At 44.9% G+C, this 25,257-nt stretch overlaps 9 protein-coding genes across 10 annotated transcripts; 6 read left to right on the top strand and 3 right to left on the bottom strand.

Moving 5' to 3' along the window:
- The first annotated feature begins 10 nt into the window (after window positions 1-10).
- On the top strand, window positions 11-1,981 carry Bcyim1. Its single transcript, XM_024692783.1, has 4 exons — window positions 11-740; window positions 874-1,096; window positions 1,167-1,366; window positions 1,453-1,981. The coding sequence occupies exons 1-4, from the start codon at window positions 444-446 to the stop codon at window positions 1,792-1,794; spliced, it is 1,062 nt and encodes a 353-aa protein (XP_024548564.1). The 5' UTR covers window positions 11-443; the 3' UTR covers window positions 1,795-1,981.
- Window positions 1,982-2,000: 19 nt separating this feature from the next.
- BCIN_05g00430 (hypothetical protein) lies at window positions 2,001-3,625 on the bottom strand. Its single transcript, XM_001550290.2, has one exon. It carries the CDS (start codon window positions 3,378-3,380, stop codon window positions 2,061-2,063), a length of 1,320 nt encoding a protein of 439 aa, XP_001550340.2. The 5' UTR covers window positions 3,381-3,625; the 3' UTR covers window positions 2,001-2,060.
- Window positions 3,626-3,693: 68 nt separating this feature from the next.
- Window positions 3,694-6,062, top strand: Bcqri1. The gene is made up of 2 exons (XM_001550291.2): window positions 3,694-5,344; window positions 5,405-6,062. The coding sequence occupies exons 1-2, from the start codon at window positions 3,875-3,877 to the stop codon at window positions 5,477-5,479; spliced, it is 1,545 nt and encodes a 514-aa protein (XP_001550341.1). The 5' UTR covers window positions 3,694-3,874; the 3' UTR covers window positions 5,480-6,062.
- A 74-nt stretch (window positions 6,063-6,136) lies between these two features.
- On the top strand, window positions 6,137-9,497 carry BCIN_05g00410 (hypothetical protein). The gene is made up of 3 exons (XM_001550293.2): window positions 6,137-8,093; window positions 8,302-8,410; window positions 8,461-9,497. Exons 1-3 carry the CDS (start codon window positions 7,813-7,815, stop codon window positions 8,995-8,997), a joined length of 927 nt encoding a protein of 308 aa, XP_001550343.1. The 5' UTR covers window positions 6,137-7,812; the 3' UTR covers window positions 8,998-9,497.
- Window positions 9,498-9,758: 261 nt separating this feature from the next.
- Window positions 9,759-11,588, bottom strand: Bcpfa4. The gene is made up of 2 exons (XM_001550294.2): window positions 10,933-11,588; window positions 9,759-10,855 (listed from the first exon to the last, which is right to left on the bottom strand). The coding sequence occupies exons 1-2, from the start codon at window positions 11,334-11,336 to the stop codon at window positions 9,892-9,894; spliced, it is 1,368 nt and encodes a 455-aa protein (XP_001550344.1). The 5' UTR covers window positions 11,337-11,588; the 3' UTR covers window positions 9,759-9,891.
- Window positions 11,589-11,641: 53 nt separating this feature from the next.
- BCIN_05g00390 (hypothetical protein) lies at window positions 11,642-14,528 on the top strand. The gene is made up of 6 exons (XM_001550295.2): window positions 11,642-12,732; window positions 12,790-12,905; window positions 12,958-13,005; window positions 13,057-13,257; window positions 13,306-13,640; window positions 13,697-14,528. The coding sequence occupies exons 1-6, from the start codon at window positions 12,290-12,292 to the stop codon at window positions 14,312-14,314; spliced, it is 1,761 nt and encodes a 586-aa protein (XP_001550345.1). The 5' UTR covers window positions 11,642-12,289; the 3' UTR covers window positions 14,315-14,528.
- Window positions 14,529-15,134: 606 nt separating this feature from the next.
- Window positions 15,135-17,001, top strand: BCIN_05g00380 (hypothetical protein). Its single transcript, XM_024692782.1, has 5 exons — window positions 15,135-15,371; window positions 15,522-15,648; window positions 15,717-15,818; window positions 15,887-16,237; window positions 16,302-17,001. Exons 2-5 carry the CDS (start codon window positions 15,564-15,566, stop codon window positions 16,673-16,675), a joined length of 912 nt encoding a protein of 303 aa, XP_024548563.1. The 5' UTR covers window positions 15,135-15,371; window positions 15,522-15,563; the 3' UTR covers window positions 16,676-17,001.
- An 834-nt stretch (window positions 17,002-17,835) lies between these two features.
- BCIN_05g00370 (hypothetical protein) lies at window positions 17,836-19,544 on the top strand. The gene is made up of 2 exons (XM_001550297.2): window positions 17,836-18,351; window positions 18,408-19,544. Exons 1-2 carry the CDS (start codon window positions 17,991-17,993, stop codon window positions 19,097-19,099), a joined length of 1,053 nt encoding a protein of 350 aa, XP_001550347.1. The 5' UTR covers window positions 17,836-17,990; the 3' UTR covers window positions 19,100-19,544.
- Window positions 19,545-19,585: 41 nt separating this feature from the next.
- BCIN_05g00360 (hypothetical protein) lies at window positions 19,586-25,251 on the bottom strand. Of its 2 annotated transcripts, XM_024692781.1 has the most exons (7): window positions 24,313-25,251; window positions 23,935-24,243; window positions 23,661-23,864; window positions 23,534-23,579; window positions 23,430-23,485; window positions 20,349-23,373; window positions 19,586-20,294 (listed from the first exon to the last, which is right to left on the bottom strand). In XM_024692781.1, the coding sequence occupies exons 2-7, from the start codon at window positions 23,935-23,937 to the stop codon at window positions 19,900-19,902; spliced, it is 3,729 nt and encodes a 1,242-aa protein (XP_024548562.1). In that variant the 5' UTR covers window positions 23,938-24,243; window positions 24,313-25,251; the 3' UTR covers window positions 19,586-19,899. The 2 variants fall into 2 exon arrangements, with proteins under 2 accessions (XP_024548562.1, XP_024548561.1); XM_024692780.1 differs by having other exon boundaries at window positions 23,935-25,251.
- Between the last annotated feature and the right edge of the window lie 6 nt (window positions 25,252-25,257).

The following is a 25,257-nucleotide window of genomic DNA, read 5'->3' as shown; positions in this document are numbered from 1 at the left end:
CTTTTTGTTCGAGCTTCTTTTTTTGAGTGACACTTCACTTCAGCCTCGTCAGTGTCAATGCTCCACCAGGATTCACCGAACATGCGATGCTGTTATTTCAACGTGAAGCAATGATTGTACGAAATCGACATTCGAGTTTCATGTTGACTTATCTTCAATCATCTTATGTGTGTGTGTATGTTTGTATCAAAACCATCCAAAGTATGTTCAATCTTTGGAGCTTCGGATTTGGCACCCACACCATCCCATCCTAGAACATCTCTTGGGCCCCAATACGAGTTCCCCTCATCTCCCATTGCTTATGACGATATTATACATGAATACCTAGGGTATCATCAGGTCACATTTTGTCCAAGACCTCAAAAGGAAATGGAACGATTGTGAGGCCCTGGCAACATCATCAAAATTTTCATCACGTATCAGCATCTTCATAATTCCCAACCATGACATCTCTTCCTTCAACCTACAGAGCTCTACGCTTCGGTACTCTTGCGGGCCCTCTTACCATCGAGGAACAAGACATCTCATCGATCCAAACTCCCAAAACTCTCTTGATCAAAGTCCATTTCGCATCTATAAATCCCGTTGATACACAATTATGGCGGGCAGGTATAGTGTCCGTAGTCTCTGGCTCGAAAGGCATGGGGCGTGATTTCTCCGGCACTATTGTAGCCATTGGAGATCAGGTGAAGGGGAATTGGTCTGTTGGAGACGAGGTCTTTGGATTGTTGTTTCAAGTTGTATGTTCATTCGTCTACTTGCGTATTTGTGACTGAATGGCTTGGGAATCACGATTTGGACATGGTTCATGGACAGGCCGGGAGGTATTGAAATTGGTTAATGAATATTTGAATCCTTTGCTGATCCGAATAGTTCGGCCAAGGAACTTTCAGTCAATACATTGCTGTTAATCCAGCTTCAGACCCAGTGGTCAAAAAACCTAACTGTTTGTCTCATGAAGCCGCGGCATCGATTCCTCTCGTTGCATTGACCATGTTTGCGGCTTTGGATTGGCTTCCCGCAGCTAGGAGTAATTCGCAAAGAAAAGTGATTGTACGAGGAGCATCAGGAGGGTGTGGTTCATGGGCTGTTCAATGTGAGTGTCTCTTCACTCATTATCGAGATTTTGACATATTTTAAAACACTATTAACACATCTTCAAGTAGCGAAAAGCCTATACGACTGTCACGTCACAGCCATCTGCTCCACCAAAAATATTGAGTATGTTAAAAGTCTAGGAGCAGACGAAACAATAGATTATACCTCCCAGCCAGTTTTACAGACATTAATCAACAGCAAAAACAATTCAACAGAATACGATCTACTAATAGATTGTGTGGGAGGAACAGACCTCATACCATCTTACGTGCGTCCTCCCCTCCAGATCCCAAACACTCTCTTACCCCTCCTACCTTCTGCCCTCTACCCCCCAATACCTAACGCCCCACACAGCAAACTCTTCTCCATCCCCACGGCGCCTACACAACCATCGTAGGCGACAAAACCGACGTGAAAGGCCTCGGCGGACCCGTGACCTTCTTTAAAAACCCCATTCAAATCTGGCGTTACATATCCGGTTTCATATGGGGTCCTCGTTATGCCGTGATATCCCTGCATACCAAATCCGAGTATTTGGAAAAGATAGTGGGGTTGGCTGAGAGAGGAGAGGTGCAGGTTGAGATTCAGGAGGTGATTAAAGATGCGTTGAATGAGGAGACGGAGGGATGGATGAGAGCTATCGAGATTATTGAGAGTGCGAGGGTTAAGGGGAAGGTTGTTCTGGAGATATTGTGATGCGGAGGGATAATCGTAAATTATGTGATGATGATATACCGATTGGCCCTGCTTATATATAACTCTCAATTCAGGAATTGGATTCAATCTTTGGTCCCTATTGAGACGAATCACATTCATAAATACTGTTAATCGCCCAGAATTAGAATTTATAACTTCAACCTGAAGATCTAGATGTTTAGTATCATAAGCGAATACATCTATCTTGTTATGTAGTTGAAATATCCAAGTTTATAAGCACCATGTACATTTTTGAATTGGATAACTCAGCCACAATCCTCTACCTCTTCTTTCACTCCATTTAGGCCATCTCTTTCTTTTCTTCTTTGCTCAATCCAAGAGCCCAATTCCCTCCATATCGACTCCTTTTCCGCAGGCGATAATGATGCTGCCAACCCAGATGTACTAGATGCCACAAAAAGCCTAGCTCCCCCCCAAGAATCTTCACCCTCTACAACACCCAAATTCTCTTCTTCCGATTGCCACCCATATCTGAACTCATCCTTTGCCATAGCCTTCCCCTTTTTTACTCTCCACACACTCTCCCAAATGCCCTTCCCAACCAATGCCACAGCCTCCGGTCTATAAATTCTAATTTTCTCTTCCAACGAACTGACTCCCTCATCCATTTCTTTTTTCGACAACTCCCCGCCATTTCTCGTAGGTCTTTCCACAATATTTGTATTTCCTAAAGAATATAACTCTGGTAACTTTACATCATCCTCCGCCTTCAAAAGTCGAGTAGTACAGCCTGACGAATACAATATTTTCCAAAAACGATTAGAAGGATGTGCATAGGCGTGGCCAACTTGAGCGGTTAATAAACCTGGATTGAGACCTACGAAAAGACACAGGAGATCAGATGATATGACATCGGGGAGAAAAGAGAGGTGGGCATAGTGAGATGGAGGCTTGTAGCCTCCGCCAGCGCGGGAACGACGTTTTTTGGCCGGAGAGGGGTTGCTTGCTGGTGAAGCGGAGAGTGGCTCGAGCCTGCGTTTTGAAGGAGAAGGGGATGCGTTTGCATGTTTAGGAACTTCGGAGGGGCACATTGTAGATGACTGCCTCTTTTGAACACTTGTCGGCATAGGCAAAGTCATAGGGGAAGGCGTACAATCGCCACGCAGCTCAATTTTAATGAGTCGATCGTGCTGCTCTGGGGAGCTAAGTTCAGCTTCATTATAAGTCATTCCAAATCCATGGTTCCCGTGTTCATGCGTTGCTTGCTCGGACAATTTGCAATTCCAAGCCTCCAACCGGTTCCTTTTGAATTCTGATTGAGAATCTGTTGTGACATTGGGAGCTTCGGTGTAGGAATCCTGATTCAGAGAAGAAAGGGCTGCCTTTGATGCCGATGCTTCTAACAGGAGATTCCTGGAATTTATTTGGGGACTTTGTCGGCGGGAGCGTGAAGGTGGATTTGGAGAGTATGTAAATGAGGAGAGATCCAATTTGCCTTGAAAGCTCGGTGCTGTTATGTTGTTTGCAGCATCTGCTTCCGTCTCTTCCGTCTTGAAGTATTTGGAGTTCAGTTGTTTACCCATATTGTTGGGCGACCGATATGATTTCAGAGTGCTGATGAGCATTCATGTAGATGTGCAAGATAAATCTGCCGGGTCAGTATTTTAAGTAGAGAATAGCAATGACGTCTGTCGATACAACGAATCCTCCAGAATAGTAATTACCATAATTGCGATACAAATAGAATTAACACGAAGAAGCTCGTATTGTGTATATCTGTAGCTATTCATCAATATCCTCAACATGGGGAAAATGCACGAAGAAAGAATCCGAATGCGTCGTGTCGAATAGAGACGAAAGGAACGATACGATACCCAGTTAATATAAATAGAATGGTAAGTTGTTCTAGCGACCCTCAGTATTTACTTACTCGTACATGACGGTGAGTGAATGGTGGGGCTGGGCTGTGCGGTCCCTTCCCTCAATAAGACACATAGAAACAAAAAGTTATAACTTATAAATTCCATTTCCCCTTATTTACTTGTTTCTTGGATTCCTCCATTTCCAAATCCTTCACCCTCTACACACTACGATACCATTCTTTGCATAATACGAAATCATGGCATCCGTTCAAAAAGTACTCGATACATTGCACATGGGAGGCAAGGCACAAGCTGCCCCTCCTAAAGAGCCCAGCTCCACCGAGCTTGAACAGCTTAAGGAGAAGTACGCCAAAGCAAAGCAAGACCAAGTTTTTGCATTTTACGATACCCTCGAAGTTGCAGAGAAAGCTGCTCTCTACGAACAGCTTTCCAATTTCGATCCTGAATATATCAACAAAATCACCGACGCAGCTCTAAACCCACCCAAAACCCAAGATGCCGACAAAGAAACTGGTCTCGAGCCACTCCCTGAGTCTGCGACTGCCAGTATCCTCGATTCACAAGCTGAAGATATTGAGAAGTGGTATGAAACGGGTTTGGATTTGATTGCTGAAAACAAGGTTGCAGTGGTACTTATGGCTGGTGGCCAAGGAACCCGTTTAGGAAGTTCAGCTCCAAAGGGCTGCTTCAATATTGGTCTACCTTCCGAAAAATCCCTTTTCCAAATACAGGCAGAACGTATCCGCAGAGTTCAGAGATTGGCACATAAGAAGGCTGGTTATGCAGCGGATAAAAAGGTGGTGGTTCCATGGTATGTGATGACCAGCGGACCAACTCGAGGACCTACCGCAGACTACTTTGAGGAAAATAAATACTTTGGCTTGGAAAAGGAGAATGTTATTATCTTCGAACAAGGTGTTCTTCCTTGCATTTCGAATGATGGTAAGATTCTCCTGGAGAGTAAGGGTAAGGTTGCTGTTGCACCAGATGGAAACGGTGGTATCTACCAAGCCATTGTCACATCAAATGTTATGTCTGACATGACCAACCGGGGTATTCAACACATTCACGCTTACTGCGTCGACAACTGTCTCGTCAAAGTCGCAGATCCAGTATTCATTGGGTTTTCAGCTTCTAAAGATGTCGACATTGCTACAAAGGTTGTGCGAAAGAGAGATGCCACCGAATCTGTTGGTCTGATCCTTCTCAAGAATGGCAAGCCAGATGTTGTTGAATATTCTGAAATCGACAAGGATACTGCTGAAGCTAAAGATGTCAAGCAACCAGATGTCCTGAAGTTCAGAGCAGCAAACATCGTCAACCACTATTACTCTTTTCGATTCTTGGAATCGATCCCTCAATGGGCCCACAAATTACCTCACCATGTTGCAAGAAAGAAGATTCCTTACGTGGATACTGAGAAGGGTACAACTGTCAAACCTGAGAAGCCAAATGGTATCAAACTTGAGCAATTTGTCTTTGATGTATTCCCAATGTTGGAACTTAACAAATTTGCTTGTATGGAAGTCAAACGTGAGGATGAGTTCTCACCACTGAAGAACGCGAGGGGTACTGGCGAAGATGATCCAGATACTAGTAAGAAACATATTATGGATCAAGGAAAACGATGGGTGCAAGCTGCAGGTGCTACTGTTGTCGGCGAGAGTACCGATGATGGCATCGAAGTTTCTCCATTGATCAGTTACGTAAGTCAATCTTTCACACATTCCATACCCTTCAATTTAATCCAGCTAACATGTCTATAGGGTGGAGAAGGATTGGAGAAGTTGAAGGGTCAGACCATCACTGCCCCAGCTGTTTTGGAGAAGGAGCTGTCATAAGTACCTTGGAAAGGTCAGATGCACAATTTAGGAACTTTTTGGATTGGCTACAGGCCCTGATAGCAATATTATTATTCAATACAAGCGAAATGTTCTGAATTGAGCTGGATAGCTAAAAGTACTACCTTCTAATACAAGATATTAACAAGACTAGAATATCTACCGTGGCCCCAGTGACTCTCCATTACCTGCCATATCCGAGGAGAACATTAAATCTGCGATCTCAGCCTCTGAGGTGAGCAACAGCTAAGACTTTAGAACAAACAAAGGCTTCTAGTGTGCATCCTAAGCCTCCATTGCTGAACTAAAAGGATAAGCCTTGCTTGATGACCATCATTTGCCTCCACACATCGTATAGTTCTTGAGAGATTTCTAGAAGATTTCTAGTGCAGTCGTAATGCATTCGTTCATCACCCACTCACAATGGTGCAACAAGTACCGGTTATCAGCAGCAGTCCAGATGATCAACCCCGCTGTTATCATTATTCATCATAGAGTAAGCAACACGCTACCACCCACTACCCAGCGAGCCTAAAGTAATCGGATCTTTCCTTCCGTGGTGCGTGGGGGGGTGGGAGTGTCACGTGGTGAGATTATCTGATGGATTATGTTTTTGAAGTAAAATATATAAATACATGATAAATCTTCTAACTAGTTGCGATTCTTATTCCGTAAATCTGAAATTGTGTATTCTAATCCAGTTCCAGTTGAGCGATTTCTACATTTGATCGTTCTCATTTGATTTGTGAAGTTCTTGATGTGCGTTCTTGCTTGGACACAGACCACTTGACCCGGGCCGTAACTGGCGGTCTAATAAGGTCTAAGGGGGATGCCATGTACGTACCGTGTGTGTGGATGGTGGGAAGAGAAGTGCATGAAGCGGGTGGAGGGTGGAGGGTGAAGGGTACAGTGGAGGAAGTGGAGATGGAAAGCTGGGAATGGGTGCTGGTGGAGTGGTGCTACTGGATATGCTTAATTTTGAGTCTGTTTTTTGGGGGGGATACGGTACCGCCTTGTATATATCACTCTACTGATTGATTGATTGATTGATTGATTGATTGATTGATGGGGGTGGGAAGACGAAGGATTGTGGAGGGGATTCGATAGCGTGTGATTTGATTTGATATGGTATTGGTGTTGGTGTTGTTATTTCACTCTGTGGAGGGAGAACAAGGAAAGCAATTGATCGTCGAAATTGGGATTAGCTAGTTGTGCTACTCGTCGTCGTCTTTACCTTGCGAGGCAAGAAAAGAAGAAGCGTATACTCCCAGAACAGCATACATCGATCGCGTAGCGAGTACAGGGGAAAGAGCAAGAAGCCGGCAGCAACAATAACCATGAGAAATCCACATCACATCTGCCATGCCAAGCCAAGCCCTCCGGTGGCAGTGTTGGGCAGAGCAGAGCATCACTCAAAGGAGTCTGAGAGAGACCGGCCCAATGGGGAGCGAGATCTGTAGGGAACACGGAGCTTCATGCTACGTCCTGCCTAGAAGTGGAATTGATTCCAGAGAGGGCTGTGGGATTTGGAATTTGGAATCTGAGTGTGACGGATGGGTTGGGGTGAGGCGAATCACAAGGCAAATCTTGTTTGTCAATGTACCTATGTAATAAGTATGTGTGTGTGTGAGTGTGTGTGTGAGTGTGTGTGTATGCAGGCTGTGGATCAGAATCAATCGGGTCCCGGTCTTTTGTTGTGGCCATTCATTCATTCATTCATTCATCCATTTGTTCGTTAGGCGGAGAATGGGTCCTATTAGCGTGCGAGGTCTGTTCGGAGAATATTCAAATGATGATGTGATGTAGCTGCTCTGGTAGAGTAGAATGGAGTAGAGGGACATGGAGTAGAGTATATATAATAAACTGACTTCCCCCGGCCCCCGGTCACATTCCGCCTTATTTTATTTTTTGCCTTGGAAGTTGAAGTTCGCAAGTGAAGTTCGCAAACACATCGGCTTCAGCATCACTACCTCTCACACTCACAACCCGTGAAACAAAGCGCATTTTTTGGAAACTTTTACAGTTTGACTCACATACCTAGCTACCTTTTTGTCTTCTTTTTCTGTGGACTTGCTTGGTGTTTACATCTTCATCTTCATCTTCATTGACATCTACTCGTATCGACATCAGAATCTTATCGAATACGTTTTATCTGACGAGGAGGAATAGCATTTCAACTACTCTTTTCTCTCTATCCTTCTTCGATCCTTCACGTGTCACATTACGATAACACAGGATTCCTATCATCTCACACCTATCCATCAATCAATCAATCAATCATCGCAAAAAAAAACAAAAAAAACACAGGAATAAACATCCTCACCTCATCAACCATGAGGACGAATCTCTGGACAGTAGCACTGCTGCTCTTTTCCTCCACTCCCTCATTTGCGCACCCGCAACACATTCCTTCGGCTGAATTGATCACGCGCGATGCAAATGCGCAACCTGCAGCTAAAGCCGAAGAATTCATATACTACTCGCGCGAAGAGAAACGGGGTGGCGATTTGTTCAAACGTAAGGGCGGAGGAGGCGGTGGCGGGAAAGGCGGAGGGGGAAGTTCGAGTAGCGGCAGTAGCAGTGGTAGTAGTAGTAGTGGAGGCGGTTCTTCAAGGTACGTTAACAGCATTGTTCTTATTTTAAATTCTGCGATCTATGGAATGGATGGATGGATGCGAGGAGAGATGATGCGAAAGAATTTTCAGGAGGGCAAATAAGGGGCCATCTCGGTTGTTGGGGGTGGAGTACCGAAATTCGGTGTTTGGGGGAATTGTACTGAAAGGAATTCAAAAGAGTCAAGCGCTAACATGATAATAAAATAGTTCTGGTTCGTCGTCTGGGAAAGGAGGTGTCACATCCTCTTCCTCTTCAGCGGGTGGCGCTACGAAAGCTGGCTCGGGTCCCGCGCCCGCTTATGGTGGTGGGAGATATGTATGTGCCTTTCCTCCAAGATTCGAATGTTAAAGACTGACGTGAAACAGTATGGCGGAGGAGCAACAACCCCATATTCATCAGGGGCTCACTCACCTCTAGGAATCGCGCCCGTTTTCCTCGGTGTGGGTGTCTTATCCATCTATCCTGGTCTCTGGCTCTATGGCGCCTACAGCTATCCATACCATAATCCCTATATCTTCCGCAACCACTCGGCTACTCGCAATGGCACCAACACTACATCTGACTCTGTTGTAACCCGTCAAGAATCAGACACCACGGGTGTGGAGCAGAAAAAACCAGTCAAATGTCTCTGTGCCGCGTATAGCGAGTGCGGATGCGACGATAGCGGAAACTCGACATTCCTGGATCAGATAATCGGAGATGGAAACTACGCCGCGTTGAACAAGACGTTGGTTAATGTGGCGGATGTCAATGGTACATCGACGATTCTTATCAATGGCACGCTGCCTAATGGAACGACTGCGAGTGGCGGGTCGGATTCGGCGGCTGGGAGAACGATAGTAGAGGGTTTGGGCTGGTGGGTTATGGTTGCGACGGTTTTCGCCACTTGCTTTGCTATCTGAGTTCCTGAAGATTGGGGAATCGAGGAAAATCAGGCATGAGTCTCTCAAGATCACTTGGGATTGAGGGGGGGGGGGTTTCGCAGTACACTTGCAAGTAAAGTAGCATGGAGAAGGAAGATGCGGGATTTCATTGTATATTTTCAACGCACGAATATGGGCGGTCTCATTCTTCTTTTCTGGCGTTTGAAAAACGATGGGATTGGATTGGATTGGATTGGATTGGATTGGATTGGATTGGGAAGACGGGTGACGGGCGATGAAATTATGACACCCGATACTGATGTATTACTAGTATTTATGAGATAATGGCGGTTTGGGGATAGATTGATGGGATTCGGATGTTGAATGGTGCATGGTGGGTGAGTGAGTGAGTGAGTGATGGTGGATATATAAATAATCCACTCAATAGAAGATATAATAATGTGAAGGTCGAGCAAAGTAAGTAAAGCAAGGAAAACAGCAAATGCAAAGATAGGAAATAGTCATCGAATACGAATGCACATCTAGACAATACAAACTGTGTGTTTTGATCTCTTTCTTTCAATCTCAATCTTAATCTTAATCTTATTTCACGTGGCGGTGGAAAAAATGAAGATGCGTGATACGATGCGAGTATGGATATAGTGGGAGAGCTTGGATGATTAGCTGGGTAGGTATTTGAAGTTCAGCCTACTCCTTTATCACTCGGTTAAATGGCCGGTCGGATAGACCAAAGATAGATAGATAGGTTTGGGATATCGTTCCGCTGGCGTTCCTTTGCGTGAGAGAGAGAAATGTTAGATTTCACAAGTACTCTTTTAGTCTATTCTATTTTGATTTATTCTATTTTGTTTTGTTTTGATTTGATTTGTTTTAATTGATTGATTTCATCCTATTCCATTCTAACCGATACCCTCACGCTGATTCAAAATTCCTCGCTTTACGTCGTCGTATCAATTCTCCCAACGGTATATCGTCTTCATCCACAATATCCGCTTCTTCATCTACCCCATAATCTCTCAATCTATCGCCTTCTGAATTGGTCCAGCCTTCTTCTCCGTCGAGTCCCTCTTCATATTCGCTTACGTTTTCTTCGCTTTCGTCTTCGTTCTCCTCCTCCGCGTCGTCTTCTTCATAGTATCCATGTCCTGTATCATCTTTCTTCCAGCGTTTCAAATCCGCTTCTTGACGCTGTCGAAATGCATCTCGTTCTTCCTCTACACTTCCATAGACTTTCTCTTCCATCGGAATCGTTTCCACACCGCTACATCCTGCTCTCCTTCCTAACTTATCCGGATCTGGAGGCGGCCACATACCAACCCTATCATTAAAACCATTTTCCTCCCACGTCCCCGCACTCTCTACCCCTGGACCCCCCGCAAGTGGGAGAAACCACATCGGTATATTCGCACTCCCCATCGCCTGCACAATATTCTCCCAAATACCTATATCGAAGGGGAATTCCACTTTCTGCACCCGGACTCTGCGTCCGCCATTCGCATAGACGTAACCGCGCATATTTTTGGTTTGCGAACGCTCGATAACCGCGTCGTGGCGTTCGATTTCCCAGGCTTCGATCATGTAAATGTTTGTTGCGAGGGAGTAGGCGGTGCGCAGAAAGAGGAGGGACATGGCGAAGAGGGAGAGCCCGGCAGAACAGCTAATTATGAAGAGAAGGGTGATGGAGGTGGTTGAGGGTCCGAGATAGGAGGGCAGGGAACTTTCGGAAATGATGTAGCTGATGCGGATGCAGAGGAAGTAGGCGAGGATGAGGAGGGAAAGTACGGCGTAGAAGAGGAAGCGGATGAAATGGGGAAAGGTGGTGTGGGAGACGCAGTTGTTGGTCCAGGGACAGTGGTGGTCCATTTTGGGTATGCAGCTAGAGTGTGTTAGTTATGGTGCTTATTCGAGATTTCAAGCAAAGAGTATCAAAGAGGGAGAGGCAGAGAGCCATACCGTTTACATTGTTTACAATGATGTGCTCTAGCCGGCTTCACCGCGTCACATTTCTTACACCATCTCACATTTTCCCACTCAATTTTTTCTAAGCCTTGACTTTCGCCAACATCCTTCTCATCCCTCTCTTCTTCCTTCTCAATCTCACTCGCAACTTTATTGACCCATCCCTTTTCCCCCGGATCGACAGAACAAGTCTTCCAGTAACACCATATCATAGCCCACGCACTTGCATTGAATACCACCGACTCCTGAGTACCCAGAGACCCGGGCTCGAGATAATGGAACACGATCTGGGATCCGTAGACGAGGAAGATCATGTGAAAATAACAAAACGGTTGTGCGAGATCGGCTATCTTGTTGATTCGACATTTGGATAGAGGGAAAAGACGCGTTTGCGTCATGGTGAAATGTGGTGGTTACATTAACTGATTTGCTGGTTTTGATGGATATGGATATGGATATGGATATGGATATGGGTGTTAAACCGCGAAGCTTAACTTCAATATCGGAGACCCCTAAATTCTACACATACGAGATTAATAATGTTGATGACAATGTATGTACGAGTATGTATGTAGCCTTACAGCCTCGCAGCAAATCAAGCTCGGACTCCACTCAACCCGAGAATGACGCCAGGATGGAACGGACTTTTCTGCATGCTTCGTCAGCTCGCTAGCCATATCACGTGTCGCAGGGATTATTACACGACGCAGCGAAACGGACAAACGAAAGGAGTCGGAGCAATGTTGGCCCGTCGGGATAATTTCTGCACTTCAACTGTCAGTCTCGCACGTACAGAAGAGATTAGAGGACGTTTCGAGAGAGATAAGTCCTCACGTAAAGGAAAGGAATCCGAGATGCCCTTTCCCGTCCGATTAAGCATTTTAGACAAGGTGCAAGCGCATTTTTTGTCCATGGGGATGGAGTTGAAAAGTGGGTTCTAGAGCTAAAACCGTTGTTGGGACTTGGGACGGAGGAATTGATAGTTCGATAGACTGATGGGAGGCTGAAGTGGAGTTGAGATGGAGTGATGTGGTTGGTGCAGACGTGGTTTTTTTTGTCTCCCTTGGGACTGCGCTTAAAAATTTCCATATTTTGATGATGTACTAGGATTTCACATGTCAGTTTTCTTTTTTCTCGAGATCTGGCTGGAGGACTGGATGGTTATATAGTGTTGCTTGTCCAAGTTTGTATCTTGGATTATGTCTTGTTCCGTATAAATAAAGTCAGCCTTATACTCTGTTGGCAAAGTTTTTTCTCTATCCATACGTTCTTGCGATACTAGGGCTTTCAACTTTCGCCGTCGCACTAATCTACTTGTGTGCTCATCGTATCAAGTTTGGTATCTTCAACCATGAACGAGTCTACGAAAACTCCAAACTTGGAGACTTCCATAATCACACCACCAATGTCTTCCAGTGCTAGTGCTTCAGATCTTCCTCTCAGTATCCAGAAGAAGCCTGCTACTACAGATGCGGTTATCGAGGAAAAAATCGAATTCAAACCAACCACAGCGTTCATCCTCGCTTTCTCTTCCATATGTCTCATCACTCTCGCTGCTGCACTTGATGCCACCTCTCTCAGTATCGCGCTCCCAATCATTACCTCGAAACTTGGAGGAACAGCCATCGAAGCCTTTTGGTCTGGCACATCGTTTTTACTAACTTCTGCGGTATCTCAGCCTGTTATTGCGGGATTAAGTCATGTATTTGGGAGAAAAGAACTAATACTTGGTTCGGCTTTATTCTTTGGCATCGGTAGTATCTTGGCGGCCGTGGCAAATAATTTTACTTTGATGTATGTGTTGCCTCAGACTGGGTTGAGAACTATTTGCTAATGGTGAAACTTTAACAGGCTGGTGGGAAGAAGTATTCAAGGCATTGGAGGAGGAGGAATCTTGGCTTTGGGTGAGATTCTCATCACAGATTTGGTCCCTCTTTCTGTTAGAGGTGCTTATTTTGGTTATATGGGTATGAGTTCCTTCTTAACCTATATCATGATATCAACTAAGTGTATAAACAGGTAGTATTTGGGCTATCGGGAGTGTTGGTGGTCCATTAATGGGCGGTGGTAAGTCTTCTTCCATCCTCTTACACACACTCGTTTAACTTCTTCCTCTAGCTTTCGCAGAAGATGTCTCTTGGAGATGGATCTTCTGGATCAATATCCCCATCATTGTATCCGGAGCAGTCGCAATCATTCTATTCTTGAAAATCACACGCACGCCAGGAAATCTATTAGCGAAAGTCAAAAGATTCGATTGGTTTGGTTCAGTCATCTTTGTTTCTTCAACAATATCTTTCTTGATTCCTATAACATGGGGTATGAATATTTGTTCCAATCTGTAATCTATATCACTAACAATATTAGGTGGTGTAATGTACGCTTGGGATTCATGGAGAGTACTCTTCCCTCTCTTAATGGGAGTAGCAGGTTTAATCGGTTTCTCCTTTTATGAAAAGAGACTCTCCGATCGCGCATTCGATTCCGAAGGCGAACTCCTCCCAGGAGACAATGTCGAGCCCATTATTCGTTTCAGTATCTTCGGTACATGGTCATCGATTTCTATATACTTTCAAACAATGGTTCACGGAATGGTCCTTTGGTCTTTGTTGTACTATCTTCCCTTGTATTACGAGGCTGTTCAGGGATATACACCTATTATCTCCGGTGTAGCCATCTTACCTGAAACTAGTTTCGTTGCTGTAAGTCACACACCCCCTTTTTCTCAAGCTCTTTAAAATTACTAACACGTCTCCAGCCTATGTCAATAGTAGTCGGTGTCCTCGTCGCCAAAACAGGCCGTTACAGATGGGCACTCTGGTCCGGCTGGTTCCTTGCAACTTTCGGTTCAGGAATTCTCTATCTACTCAAACCATCCACTTCAATTGTGCAATGGGTATTCCTCAATGTTCCCATCTCAATCGGCACGGGAATGTTGTTCCCAGCCATGTCACTCGGAAATCAAGCCGCTTCCCGTCCACAAGATGCAGGTCACGCAGCTGCTTTCTACTCATTTGATCGTGTGTTTGGTCAAGCGATTGGTGTTGCTATCGGAGGTGTTGTGTTTCAAAATCAAATCAAGGAGAAACTTCTCGCCTATCCACTTCTTGCTAGTATGGCAACAGAATACAGTAAAGATGCAACAGCATTGGTGCAATTGATTCAGAATATGGAAGAAGGATTAGAAAAGACTCAATTGAGAGAGGCGTATGCGGATAGTTTGAAGATGATTTGGATTGTCATGTGTGCGTTGTGTGGGGCGGCGCTGGTGTCAAGTTTGTTCGTGAAAGGATACAGTTTGGAGGTGGAACATAAGACGTTGCAGGGGTTGAAGGAAGAGCAGAAGAAAGATTTGGAAACTGTGGGGGAGAATTGAAGGAGGGTCTGGGTTCATGATTTAATGACTTTGGATTTATGCTTTTTAATTTCGGAGAGGTCTTTGGTGTGATATGATAGATATAGGGTGGTGTTTGGGATATATAGAGTATAGTTTAGACTCCTAGACGAGGAGAAGGATAGAGATTTATTCCCCTCTTTTCACTGCGGAACTTGGAATATTTAGTAGAATAATGTTAATCTTATTTCTCTCAATTTTCTGAACTATTAACACAAGTAAAGTCTCGACATTTTAATTGTGAATAGACATATGGTAGCCACAGTGCTCATCCCAACTCAGAATATCACACAGCAGGATCAAAGTGACATTCATTATTGCTGCTTGGGTGTGTAACTAATGCATATCTTGAGAATATTAGAATATTCTTATTGTGGACCAGTCACTGGGAGTTACTAAGCCAGGTCTCTGTTTGAAGATACCTCATTTGCAAAATTGTGGTACTTATTTATGATTATAATCATAGTGTCATATTGTGTATTTCTTATGCACTTCCACGGATATTTTAGGGACTACTAAGTGCTTGTGTATAGTATATAGTACAAATAATCTCAAATACCTCTTCGAAATTTAGTCATCATCTTCCCTTATATTCCGTAGTATCAACTTGCATACAGAGTAAACAAACTCCTCTAGATGAAACTCCGATTTCACTGTCATAATATCTCATCGCCTACGCCTCGATATCAAATTCAAGTTACACTTATTAATAATTACAAATATGTAGTCTAGATATCCAAGTCGAACATCCAAGCTGAAAACGTTGCACAGCATTTCCCAAGAAAAAAACCGAGCCAATCAAGCGAACTTATGTGTTCCACACCAATAGGGGTTTCAGCTACCCCACCACGAAACGTCATCATCTGCATGATTCCCCTCCTTGAAATCCAGCGCCGATGATCCAAATTTCAGGGTTACAAAATATATCAAGCTCCTCTGCTCTGCGTACTTTAACAATCTGTTTCTTTCATCATCATACTATACCAAAAACACTGCGAGATCTAACACTTCACAAGAAATTCTTTTATAAAACTCACAAGTAAGTTCTAATCAAGAGATACTATTAGGATGTTGTCTTTTGGTGAAAGCTTTTATGGAGCTCTAACTTTACCCCGCATAAACCTCCTCAACAAAACAAAACATCTTCTGTTCTTGAGTTCTTGACTAACAAATAGTATTGCCTTTATAGCATTTTTCAAATAAACAAGACTTGAATCAAACAACAGCAATCATGTCTGGCTACGGAAACGAAGGCTACGGAGGCCAACAAGGCGGAGGATACGGAGGTCAACAAAGCGGAGGATACGGAGGTGAAGGTATGGCTTAAAGTCTTGAGTAGGGGGGCGAGTGCCTGATGGGGTAAAATGCTAATTCGAATTTGTAGAGAGAAGAGAACACGGCCGCAGAGATGAGGAGGGCTATGGTGGACAGCAGGGTGGTGGATATGGTGGAGAGGGAAGACAAGGCGGCGGATATGGCGGTGAGGGTATGTTTCCCAATATCCATTTCTTTTGCTACTCTATGTATACAGCATAAGCTTACAAATCCACACAGAGAGAAGAGAAGGTCACCAAGGGGGACCAGGAGGAGCATTCGGTGGCGGAAACTTTAACGAAGAGCGTCGTCAAGGAGGTGGAGAATCCCAAGGTTATTACGGAGGTGGTGGTCAAGGAGGACAAGATGAAATTCGTCATGGCGGTCGTGATGAGAGATACGGAGGAGGAGGAAACAACTCATACGGAGGCGGTGGAGGATATGGTGCCGATGATGAGGATTTGAAGGGCGCAGCCCATCATGCTCAAGAACATGCCGGTGATTCTGGAGACTCAAGCTTGTTCTCTAGCGTTTTGGGTTATTTGGGCCAGAACAAACACAATATCGGTAATCAAGATGTTGATGAAGAAGGTATGTTATTTCAACTACACTACTACTATCTAATCTACGAAACTATACTAACACTATAAAACAGAAGCTGTAAACTCCCACAAACAATACTATGGCGGTGGTGGCTCTTCTGGCGGTTCTTCAGGATCTTCATCTAGCATGGGCAGTGCCGCCGCTATGCAAGCACTCAAGATGTTCAACGGTGGTTCATCCGGAAACTCCTCGTCCGGAAACTCTCAAAACGCTTTCGTTGGAATGGCAATGGCACAAGCCAGTAAATTGTTCGATCAACAAAGTAGTCAGGGAAATGTCTCTTCAGGTTCTTCCAAGGAGAGCGTTGTTCAGCAAGCTGGTGAAATGGCTCTTAAGATGTACATGAAGAGTCAGGTTGGTGGAAGCTCTAGTGGAAGCTCGAGTGGTATGAGTGGATTGATGGGGTTGGCAAGTAAATTCATGTAGGGGAATTGTTTACATGAATGGATGGTTAGGTGCTAGGATGGGAGGATCGTTTATGATATTTTATGATAGCATGATTTGATGAACGAAGCAATGAAATACTTGGCAGCTAAAGCGATTTGAAATGTTTCTATCGGTCATTGTGTGTATATATTTAAAGAAACAATCTGATTTATAATAGAGGCCTGTTAGTCGACTTGGGACGTCGAACCAAACGTTTGCCAGAGAAATTTGTTGGGCCAGCATTTTCACAGAAGAGAATGGAGTCGCTTCGATGGCATGCATCACTTGTTGAGTTATCAAAATTCAATGTCAATCTTTACCATACGAGAGTAAAAAACGAGCTGCGGCTGAGATAAATTATGATGTGACGCCTCTAGCTGGATTTCGCTCCCTCCTTCGAATCTTGACCATGTTGTTTAAGAAAGAGGATCGGATATCTGAGAGTTTTGATGCGGTTTATTCTAGGAATGGGTGAAACGACTTGAGTATGCATGTGTTATGAAGACTTGTTAAGTTTAGCTTGTGGAAATGGAAACGCTGTATCGGAAACCGAGGTAGAGACTAGAAAGTACTTGTGAGAGAATATTGGTTAGTCAGGATGATTGTGATTCATCAAAACAAGAAGAAAACGAGAGATTGTTCAGGTTAACGAACAGGAACCATTTTACTGGAGAAGGGGTTGCTGATGTGTTGATCGGGATTTCACTTTGTGCTGTACCACGGCTTATAATCGTACGCGCCGGGCGAGAGGAGCTTCGCCATACCATCTCGGAAGAATACTGACCTATACCTCGATTTGTGGCTGAAGGCAAAGGACTACTTTCGCCTTATAACCTAATCCAGCTGAGACAGTGGATAATCGAACCTGCTTTAGCTGCTCTAGATACAATCCTTCCATTATGAGGTTGTAGATTCAGTGCTCCGACCTTATGAAATTGCAAATGATAACTGATCATCTCCCACTAGATGTGTCCAATTTTGGAAAATTTGGCTTTAGATTCATGTTTATGGAAGTGATAGGTACTATGGGGTGAAACGGTCGTAAGACTGATGAATGTCTCCCTGATCGAGTAGATATATCCAACTTTTTGCATGGTATCTAGGGAAAAGCCCCCCAACTTTACATCGTAGACTTTGTATTGGACGCACTAAATAGAGTAGCGCAACATCATCACGTGAATTAATTTTGACGCCAGCGCCTAATTCTTAGCGCCCCTCGCAACCTTTTGGCACAAGGAAACCGAGATAAGACTTTCAATCCAAATATCTTCTGGATACCGACGAAAGTCTACCCCGACACCCATCGTGAGAAAGGATGTTTTCCTCTTCCGTTCGAAGAGCTGCTTTAACAGCACCGCCGCTACCGATAATCCTTCCTGTCCATAATGTCGCACCACGAGCCGCTACTTCTCAAGCCCTTTCATTCCGTTCCCACCAACGGAGATTATCCTCTTCTTCTTCGTCGAAACCTTCCAGTCCGGCAGATGGATCAAAGGGAGTAGCGGAGGGACAGGCAGTTCCGGCATCCCCATCACAAGCAAGGCCCGAGGGCGAGAAGAAAGCTGCGAAAGCGGGGAGACGAAAGGCAAAAGATGCTTCAACGGGTTCTGCGAATAAAGCCGATACCATGCACAATCTACCCAGCGTGCCTAGTACCAGTCATATTGCGCCAAATCGTGAGTTTGTATACTTCTAAACTTGCACAGGCAAGGCTCTAACATATATATTGCAGAAATTGCCGCATCCGCATTCTTCTCCCTACACAGACCTATATCCCTCACTATGAACTTTCCTAAAGCCGTTACCGACGAAGCGTTCGCCGCTATCTTTGCTCCACGAACACGATCAAATAAATCGCAAGACGTGATAGCTACCCTATCAAACACACTTCAAACACTTGACTCTGCAACCGGGTCTCTCAAACAACTTAATATCCAAGACCAATGGAACGAAGAGACAGATGAACTCCGCGCCGGCATCACTGCCGATTCCTATCGCGTTCAACATCTCGACAACGCCAACGAACTACCCCGTTCAATGTTCGCTCGCAAATACACACCCTTTTCCCCTCCACCCGCGCCCGTCCCAATGAGTACAGAGGAATCCCTTGCAGCAGGCGCAGAAGCTGCCGCCGAACAAGAAGAAGCGCAAATCCCCCAGCAACGTACCTACCACACCCTTCTTGCGATCACCGAATTCACGGATTCAGCCGGTGAAGTAACATATACAGCCGAAAGCGGCCCTATAGTATCCGAAGACCCACCTAGAAGTTATCTCGAGCGTTCCAGAATGCGTCGTAGGGAGAGAGCGACAATGTGGGCTATCAGTGTAAAGAGACAGCGGAAATTAAAGATGAAGAAACACAAGTATAAGAAGTTGATGCGTCGGACGAGAAATTTGAGACGAAGATTAGATCGTAATTAGTTTTTTCGCCCTGTTCATAATGCAGAAATGGAGTCTATGATTATGATGGATACATTTCTTTGACTTGTGCTGGGGACTTCCGGCTCACTGACGTTTTGGGGCATTTTGAGGAATACATGCGTGCATATCGGGGTATTGGGTTTTCCTTGATCTCTATGGGGTGAAAGTAGGGTTCGTAGTGGAATTTAGAGTCGGCATGAGACGGCACGGATGAGTAGCTAGCTAGCAGTTTTGATTTAGCAACAGCATCTCATAGTTTACGAGGGTGGGTCTTTATCATTAAGAAATTCCGCTTTCAAAAACGTACCGCTGCTCACTCGGTAACCCTTATCCCCTACCTACCTTTCTATTCCAATGGTAGATCATATCTCTCTACCCCTGTAGTTTATCCTCACTCAGAAAGCCAAGAAACAAATCTATGTACTTGTACTATCAATCAATAAATTTGAAATGAACTATGTATTGAAAACAAAACTTGTATACAAATAAAGCATTCGCCTTTCTATCTATGAAGAACCCTCTGACCCAACCCTTTCTTCCCCCAGACTATAAAACCAGCGATCTCTGTCTTTCTATATCAGAAAACGCTCTCAAGCACAATGCATACGATCAATCCCGTGTCAACACGCACACAGGATTTTGTAGAAAATACCGCCTAGCCTCGCTAAGTTGCATGTAAAGAACAATAGTTTCGCTTCATTTCTTCATTCTATCTGCTTTCCATACACTTCGGTTTCGCTTCTCTCATCTCGCCTAATCAGTCAAGAACTTTTATCATATGATATCGCTTGCTTCCTCGTTTACCAATCATCTTCGTCTTCTTTTTTAGCGTTCCCTTGCATTGCGCTTTGCCTCGCGCGTAAAGCTTCAGCTAAACCACCAGCTAAGCTTGGAGTGGGTGTGCTCCGACCGCTGTTATTACCACTCCCATTACTAGAAATACTCATTCCGGAATCGCGGGGTGCAGGAGGAGGAGCTGGTTTCCTGCCAGCTACTGGGCGTTTGGCGGGTGGTGCAGGCGGAGTAGGCTTGGAGCGAACCGCAGCACCATTTGCGCCATTCATCTTCGGAGGTCCAGGGGGAGGTGGTGGTGTTGGACGAGAGGCGATAGGTGGTGGTGGGGGCGGTGCCACTTCTTCGAGGTAAGCAGTAGGTGCCCAGCCTTGACCACGGACATTCTTGGTGAGCCACCAGCCTATTCATTGTTAGTTTGATCGAAATTATCACGTAATCGTTGGACTAAGCTTACCATTTGTCTCCTTCTGGAGGACAGTCACTATCTCACCCTGCTTGAGAGAAAATTCATTGGCACTTTGTCCAGCAAACTCGTAAAGAACGCGGTATTGAGGTTCTTTCGAAGCTGGAGCTGGGGGTGGAGCAGGTGGGGCGGGCGGAGGAGGTGGTGGCACAGCTCTCGTAGATTGTGCTGATTGCAAAGAGGGGTTTCTTGTGTGTACTGGAATAGAGGCTGCAATAGGGTTGGCTGCGGGTATCGGCGCGGGTATCGGCATTGCTGCTGCTGCTGGTGTAGGTACAGGTCTTGCCGCAGCAGGTGAAGGAACTGGCTTGGGTGTTGGTCGGTTTCCATTCGTCAGTTTCGAGGGTCGTCCTCCTGGTCCCCCAGGCTTAATAAGACGCCCAGAGGTGAACGGTTTCGGCGCAACAGGCTTGCCTTTCGGCAAAGGTTTTGATCGCGAGGTGGGTGGCTCACCCGCTTGGGTGTGAATAGTTGCACTCTTATAATGATCTTGAGCCTGTTGAGAGTCTTTGACCACCTTAATTAACTGCATTTTGTTAGGCTTCTTGGCATACTCGATCGAGTCTCCTATTTTAAGATTGAAACCGCCACCAGGCATTGCTCCTTGCATATGTGTAAACAGTTCGGTCTTAAAAACGCAAGTAAGAAGCGGATCCGCTTCCTGTGGTGAGCCTACGCCTAGGGAAAACCAATCATCCCGGCAAGTCGATATGCTAACGAATTTGATAGCTCCAAGGGGAATGGCCTTTTCCACAGCAATTTGGACCTGCTTATTCACAAGCTGTTGACTAACTATGTAGAACTTCGCCTTCGTCATGATGAAGATGCGAGGGCTTAGCTTACTTGATCGACCGAATTTTGTCTCGAGAATCTCACCACGGCAGGAGAAAATTGTGGCTTCGTTAGCTGGCAAATTGATTGACCCGCGTATTTTTGATCCAGGCCCTGTGGTTGCTGCAATCCCAAGATAATCACCCATGAAACGTCTTGAACCTAGGAGACTGTATCTTCTCCTCTCTTTGCGCCCCTGGAGAACCTGGTGGCCCTTTTCTCTTAACTCCAGAAACTCTTTACCTTCTCTCTTCTTCCTGAACATCCTTTGAATTCGAGTGGCGGCCTCGATTCGGATTTGTAAGAACGCCCTCCACACACGTTGAATACGGGCAGCCATGTTATGCCAGTAGCGGTCTCGCATGTGTTCTAGTGCAAACAGAGTTTCAGGCGCCTTGATAAATGCCTTTGTCACACCCATTTGATATTCCTCAACAGGTATGTTGGTGTCTTTCAGAATTTGCATTGCTCCAGTTTTTGAATCTCCTGTCCAGATGTAGTCGCCTGCATAGGAAGTTTTAGGAGAAAGTAGGTAAAATCGTTCAACGAATTTGTCGAATGTTTGACGATATGCAAATCCGGCACGACGAATACGAACGTTCTCTTGTAGACCAAGGTACTTGACTTGATGCAGAACATTCTTCTCGTTGTATTCAGTTGGTGATTTATTTTCGTTAGGCTTGATTGTACGGATATATGATGGTGTTGCCTTCATCAATGTTGCCACTAAATCATTTGCTGAGGCCTTTATTTTATCACCAGCAGATGGAGGCTGTTTTCTGTTGTCCTGATCGACTTGATGGGGGAATAATTCATGAATGAACTGATTTTTGCTTTGTCCAAACAGGTTGAGTAAGCCCTTAAGAAGTTGATCCTTATTCTTGTCGGTAATTCCCTCTACTGTATAGCTCACATCACCAGCATAATGCTTGACAATGAAATTGCCTTGTCGAGGGGTAAGATGAGGATTCGACATTCCGCTAATTGCCTGCATGAAGGTACGATCGCATGCAGCTGGATCGGCATGGGCTGTCTTTGTTGCATCTTTCATAGCGGAAAATATACCTGGTGGTCTCATAGATTCGATCAAATCACAAACAATTTTGTTGTCAAAGTACTTGATTGGCGTCCATTGGATCTGTTCCCGGGCATATTCCTCTTGTTCAGTCTTCAATGTTAGCTGAATGAAGATCTGTTGCAATTTCTCATTGACATAGTTGATACACAACTGCTCGAAACTGTTCTTCTCAAAAATCTCAAAACCATAAATATCGAGAATACCTATCGAGTTCGATGTCGCTGACCGGGCAGTGAGGGATTTGTTGACACGCTCGACAATCCAATCGAAGAGGTTGTTATATATTGCTTTAGCAAGAGCATCCCTCGTGGCCAGCGCTTGAGGAACATTCGCGGGTGATTCGATAACTTCCCCGTTCCGAGGAGTAAGAATTCTAATAGTGATAGCTTGAATAACGTGGCCTGCATCACAATCCAGCAGGTATGCCAGGAAGTCAACAACTGATTGATCAACAACTGCAGCATATCCATCTTCATCTTCACGAAATTGAATATTTCCAGTCCACAAGATAGCAGCTAGCATACGGAATATCTCGTCTTGTTCAGCTTGCGACAAACCGATAATCTTCATGGCATTCAAAGTGTCCTGATATTCGGCAAGATCGTCAATTCCATCAACGTCGAAGCACCCGGCTTTGCTTGTGTAAAGATACTGCGACGGTTGCTGGATACCAAAATTCTCCCTGTATGCTTGCGAAGCCCCTTTGGTAAATTGGTAGAAAATGTGGAAATTCCGCTCGTCCTTGATTTGAGTGACTACTCTCGTCTTCTCGAGAAGGTAGTTTGTTATGTCTGCGCCCACCGGTTCTCCTTGCGCATTAAACTGCAATTGGAGGTATTTTCCGAAACGAGAGGAATTATTGTTTCGTAATGTTTTCGCATTACCGAAAGATTCTAGCAATGGATTCGTCGCCAAAACCATATCCTTAATCTCCTGAATGGATGAGTTACTGCCTCCAGAAACATTGGCTATGTATTGCATGATTCGCTTTGCTGCCTCGGTCTTTCCCGCTCCAGATTCTCCTGAAATGATAACACATTGATTATCTTTATAACCATTCATATTATAGTATGCAGATTCGGCAACGGCGAAGACATGAGGTGGCATCTTAGACATTTGTTAGAGACGCTGGTATTAACGTGTGGGTTTGGTTTTTTACTGACCTCCAGCCGATTCTTGCCTTTGTAACTATCCAAGACTGCATCTGTGTAAATTCCCACTGTGAAGCGTTAGATGCTTGAGCTCGAAGAAGCTGTGTTTTACTCACAATCTCGAAAAGGATTGACAGAAACAAGCACATGCCCAATGTATGTCTACATAAACCTGTTAGTACTCGTCCTCCTCGGGAGCCCTCCCGTGTCCGTGTTCACTGGTCGCGAAGAGAGAGGCCATACATAGATTTCCCTATTATCGAATCTCTTCTTGAGATTCTCGTTGATTGCTTCATTAGAGACCTTACTGATCAAAGTAAGATCCGACACACCAACTTCCTTCTTCTTGGTCGTATCGAACTGGGCTTTCTGGATATTCGGCTTCCCCGACGGGGCACTCTCTGCGGCAGAGGCATTATTGTTCCCCTTCGGACGACGACTGATACCCTGTTCCAGTAATTGTTATTAGTTACGCCAGCCTGTTTAAGGATGTGAGAAGGCCTTTGTTGTTCCATACCATTTTGAAGTTGAGTCGACCCTGGTTATCAACCCCCCTTACAGGCGCAACGGTCCGCGCTGATGACAGTAGATCTCAAGGAGTGAGTTTTAGCACAGCGAATGCGAGAGAAACTGCATGCAAGAGGCTATCATGAAAGGGCCAGATTCGCACATTCAATGCACAGATTTTGGCAGTTGGTATATCGTCAAGTGTCAATAATTACTTCGAAATCGTCACTTGTAGATAGATGATCGGCTTCGCTACGAAACGCCCGTTCCAATCCACAAGCGCTAGTTCGGAACGGTAAAACTTAAGGCTTTAAACTTCCTAATTAGTGGACTCAGCCTTCTTGACCACGCATTCTTTTCTTTCCTTTTCGCCGCTTGGAAGACTTACGAGGCATCAACAAAGCCTTGAGTTGACGTCTGCTTACCTCCCTCCTCCATACACGAAGAAAGCTCATTGCCTTGCACATCTGGAGGGAATAACACTAACTCCAAGCTTTACATGTCATCATGCTGCGATGGAGCACAGATGGAGCCCACGGGGAACGTGGCATTTGTTATGGCATTGGTTGCATCGATTTGATCCACTTGGCAAATTATTAATACTTTGATAGGCAACCAAAAATAACCATTTGCCCATTCAAACCCGCGGCCAGATGTTTGTTCTCATGGTATCAATCCAACGGGATATGCTGCGAGATCTGTCTGCTATTGTGCAATGGGGTTATTCCATGCTTGTTGCCCTCAACGTTCTTGTCTATCTACCTCGCATTGGATAAAGGCTTCTGGCTCCCGCATTGCTATCGTCCAATTGCTCATTTCAATCACTCCTGCTCTTCATGCGAAGAATCGATCCCGCATATACAAGTGTGTTTGCCGCGAATTTAACTCTCTTTTTAGGAACTCTAACCCAGGTCTGGACAGATTGAAATTATATCACGGCCATATTGCTCAGGCCATACCATCTTGCACGCTCATGTGAGATTTGGTACGAACGACGGATATCGACAATTAATCATCTCGGTGAGAAGGGCCAGTACTGCAGTCGTTTCTTAATGGGAAGGACCAGTCTTGTCTCGAAAATTGTCCGTCCTAAAAGAAGGATTTACAGTACTCTTAGAGTCCAGATATCATCTATAGCCCCGCCAAGTGTCACCGCATATTCATGAAGTCACAAATTCCTCAACACATAAACTGGTTACTGAGTATGGGATTCTTCGAACAAACATTGGGATCTGTATCATTGTCTACGGTGAATATACGTAACTGGCCGTGTTCCAACGCTTCACTGACAACGATGTGTGGCACTTTCGAAAGTTCCAACCCTTTCAGGCAA

Source organism: Botrytis cinerea, chromosome 5, assembly GCF_000143535.2.
Source record: "Botrytis cinerea B05.10 chromosome 5, complete sequence".
Lineage (NCBI taxonomy): Eukaryota > Fungi > Ascomycota > Leotiomycetes > Helotiales > Sclerotiniaceae > Botrytis > Botrytis cinerea.
The sequence above is the reverse complement of the archived record's forward strand: the minus strand, read 5'-3'. Positions and strand labels throughout refer to the sequence as shown.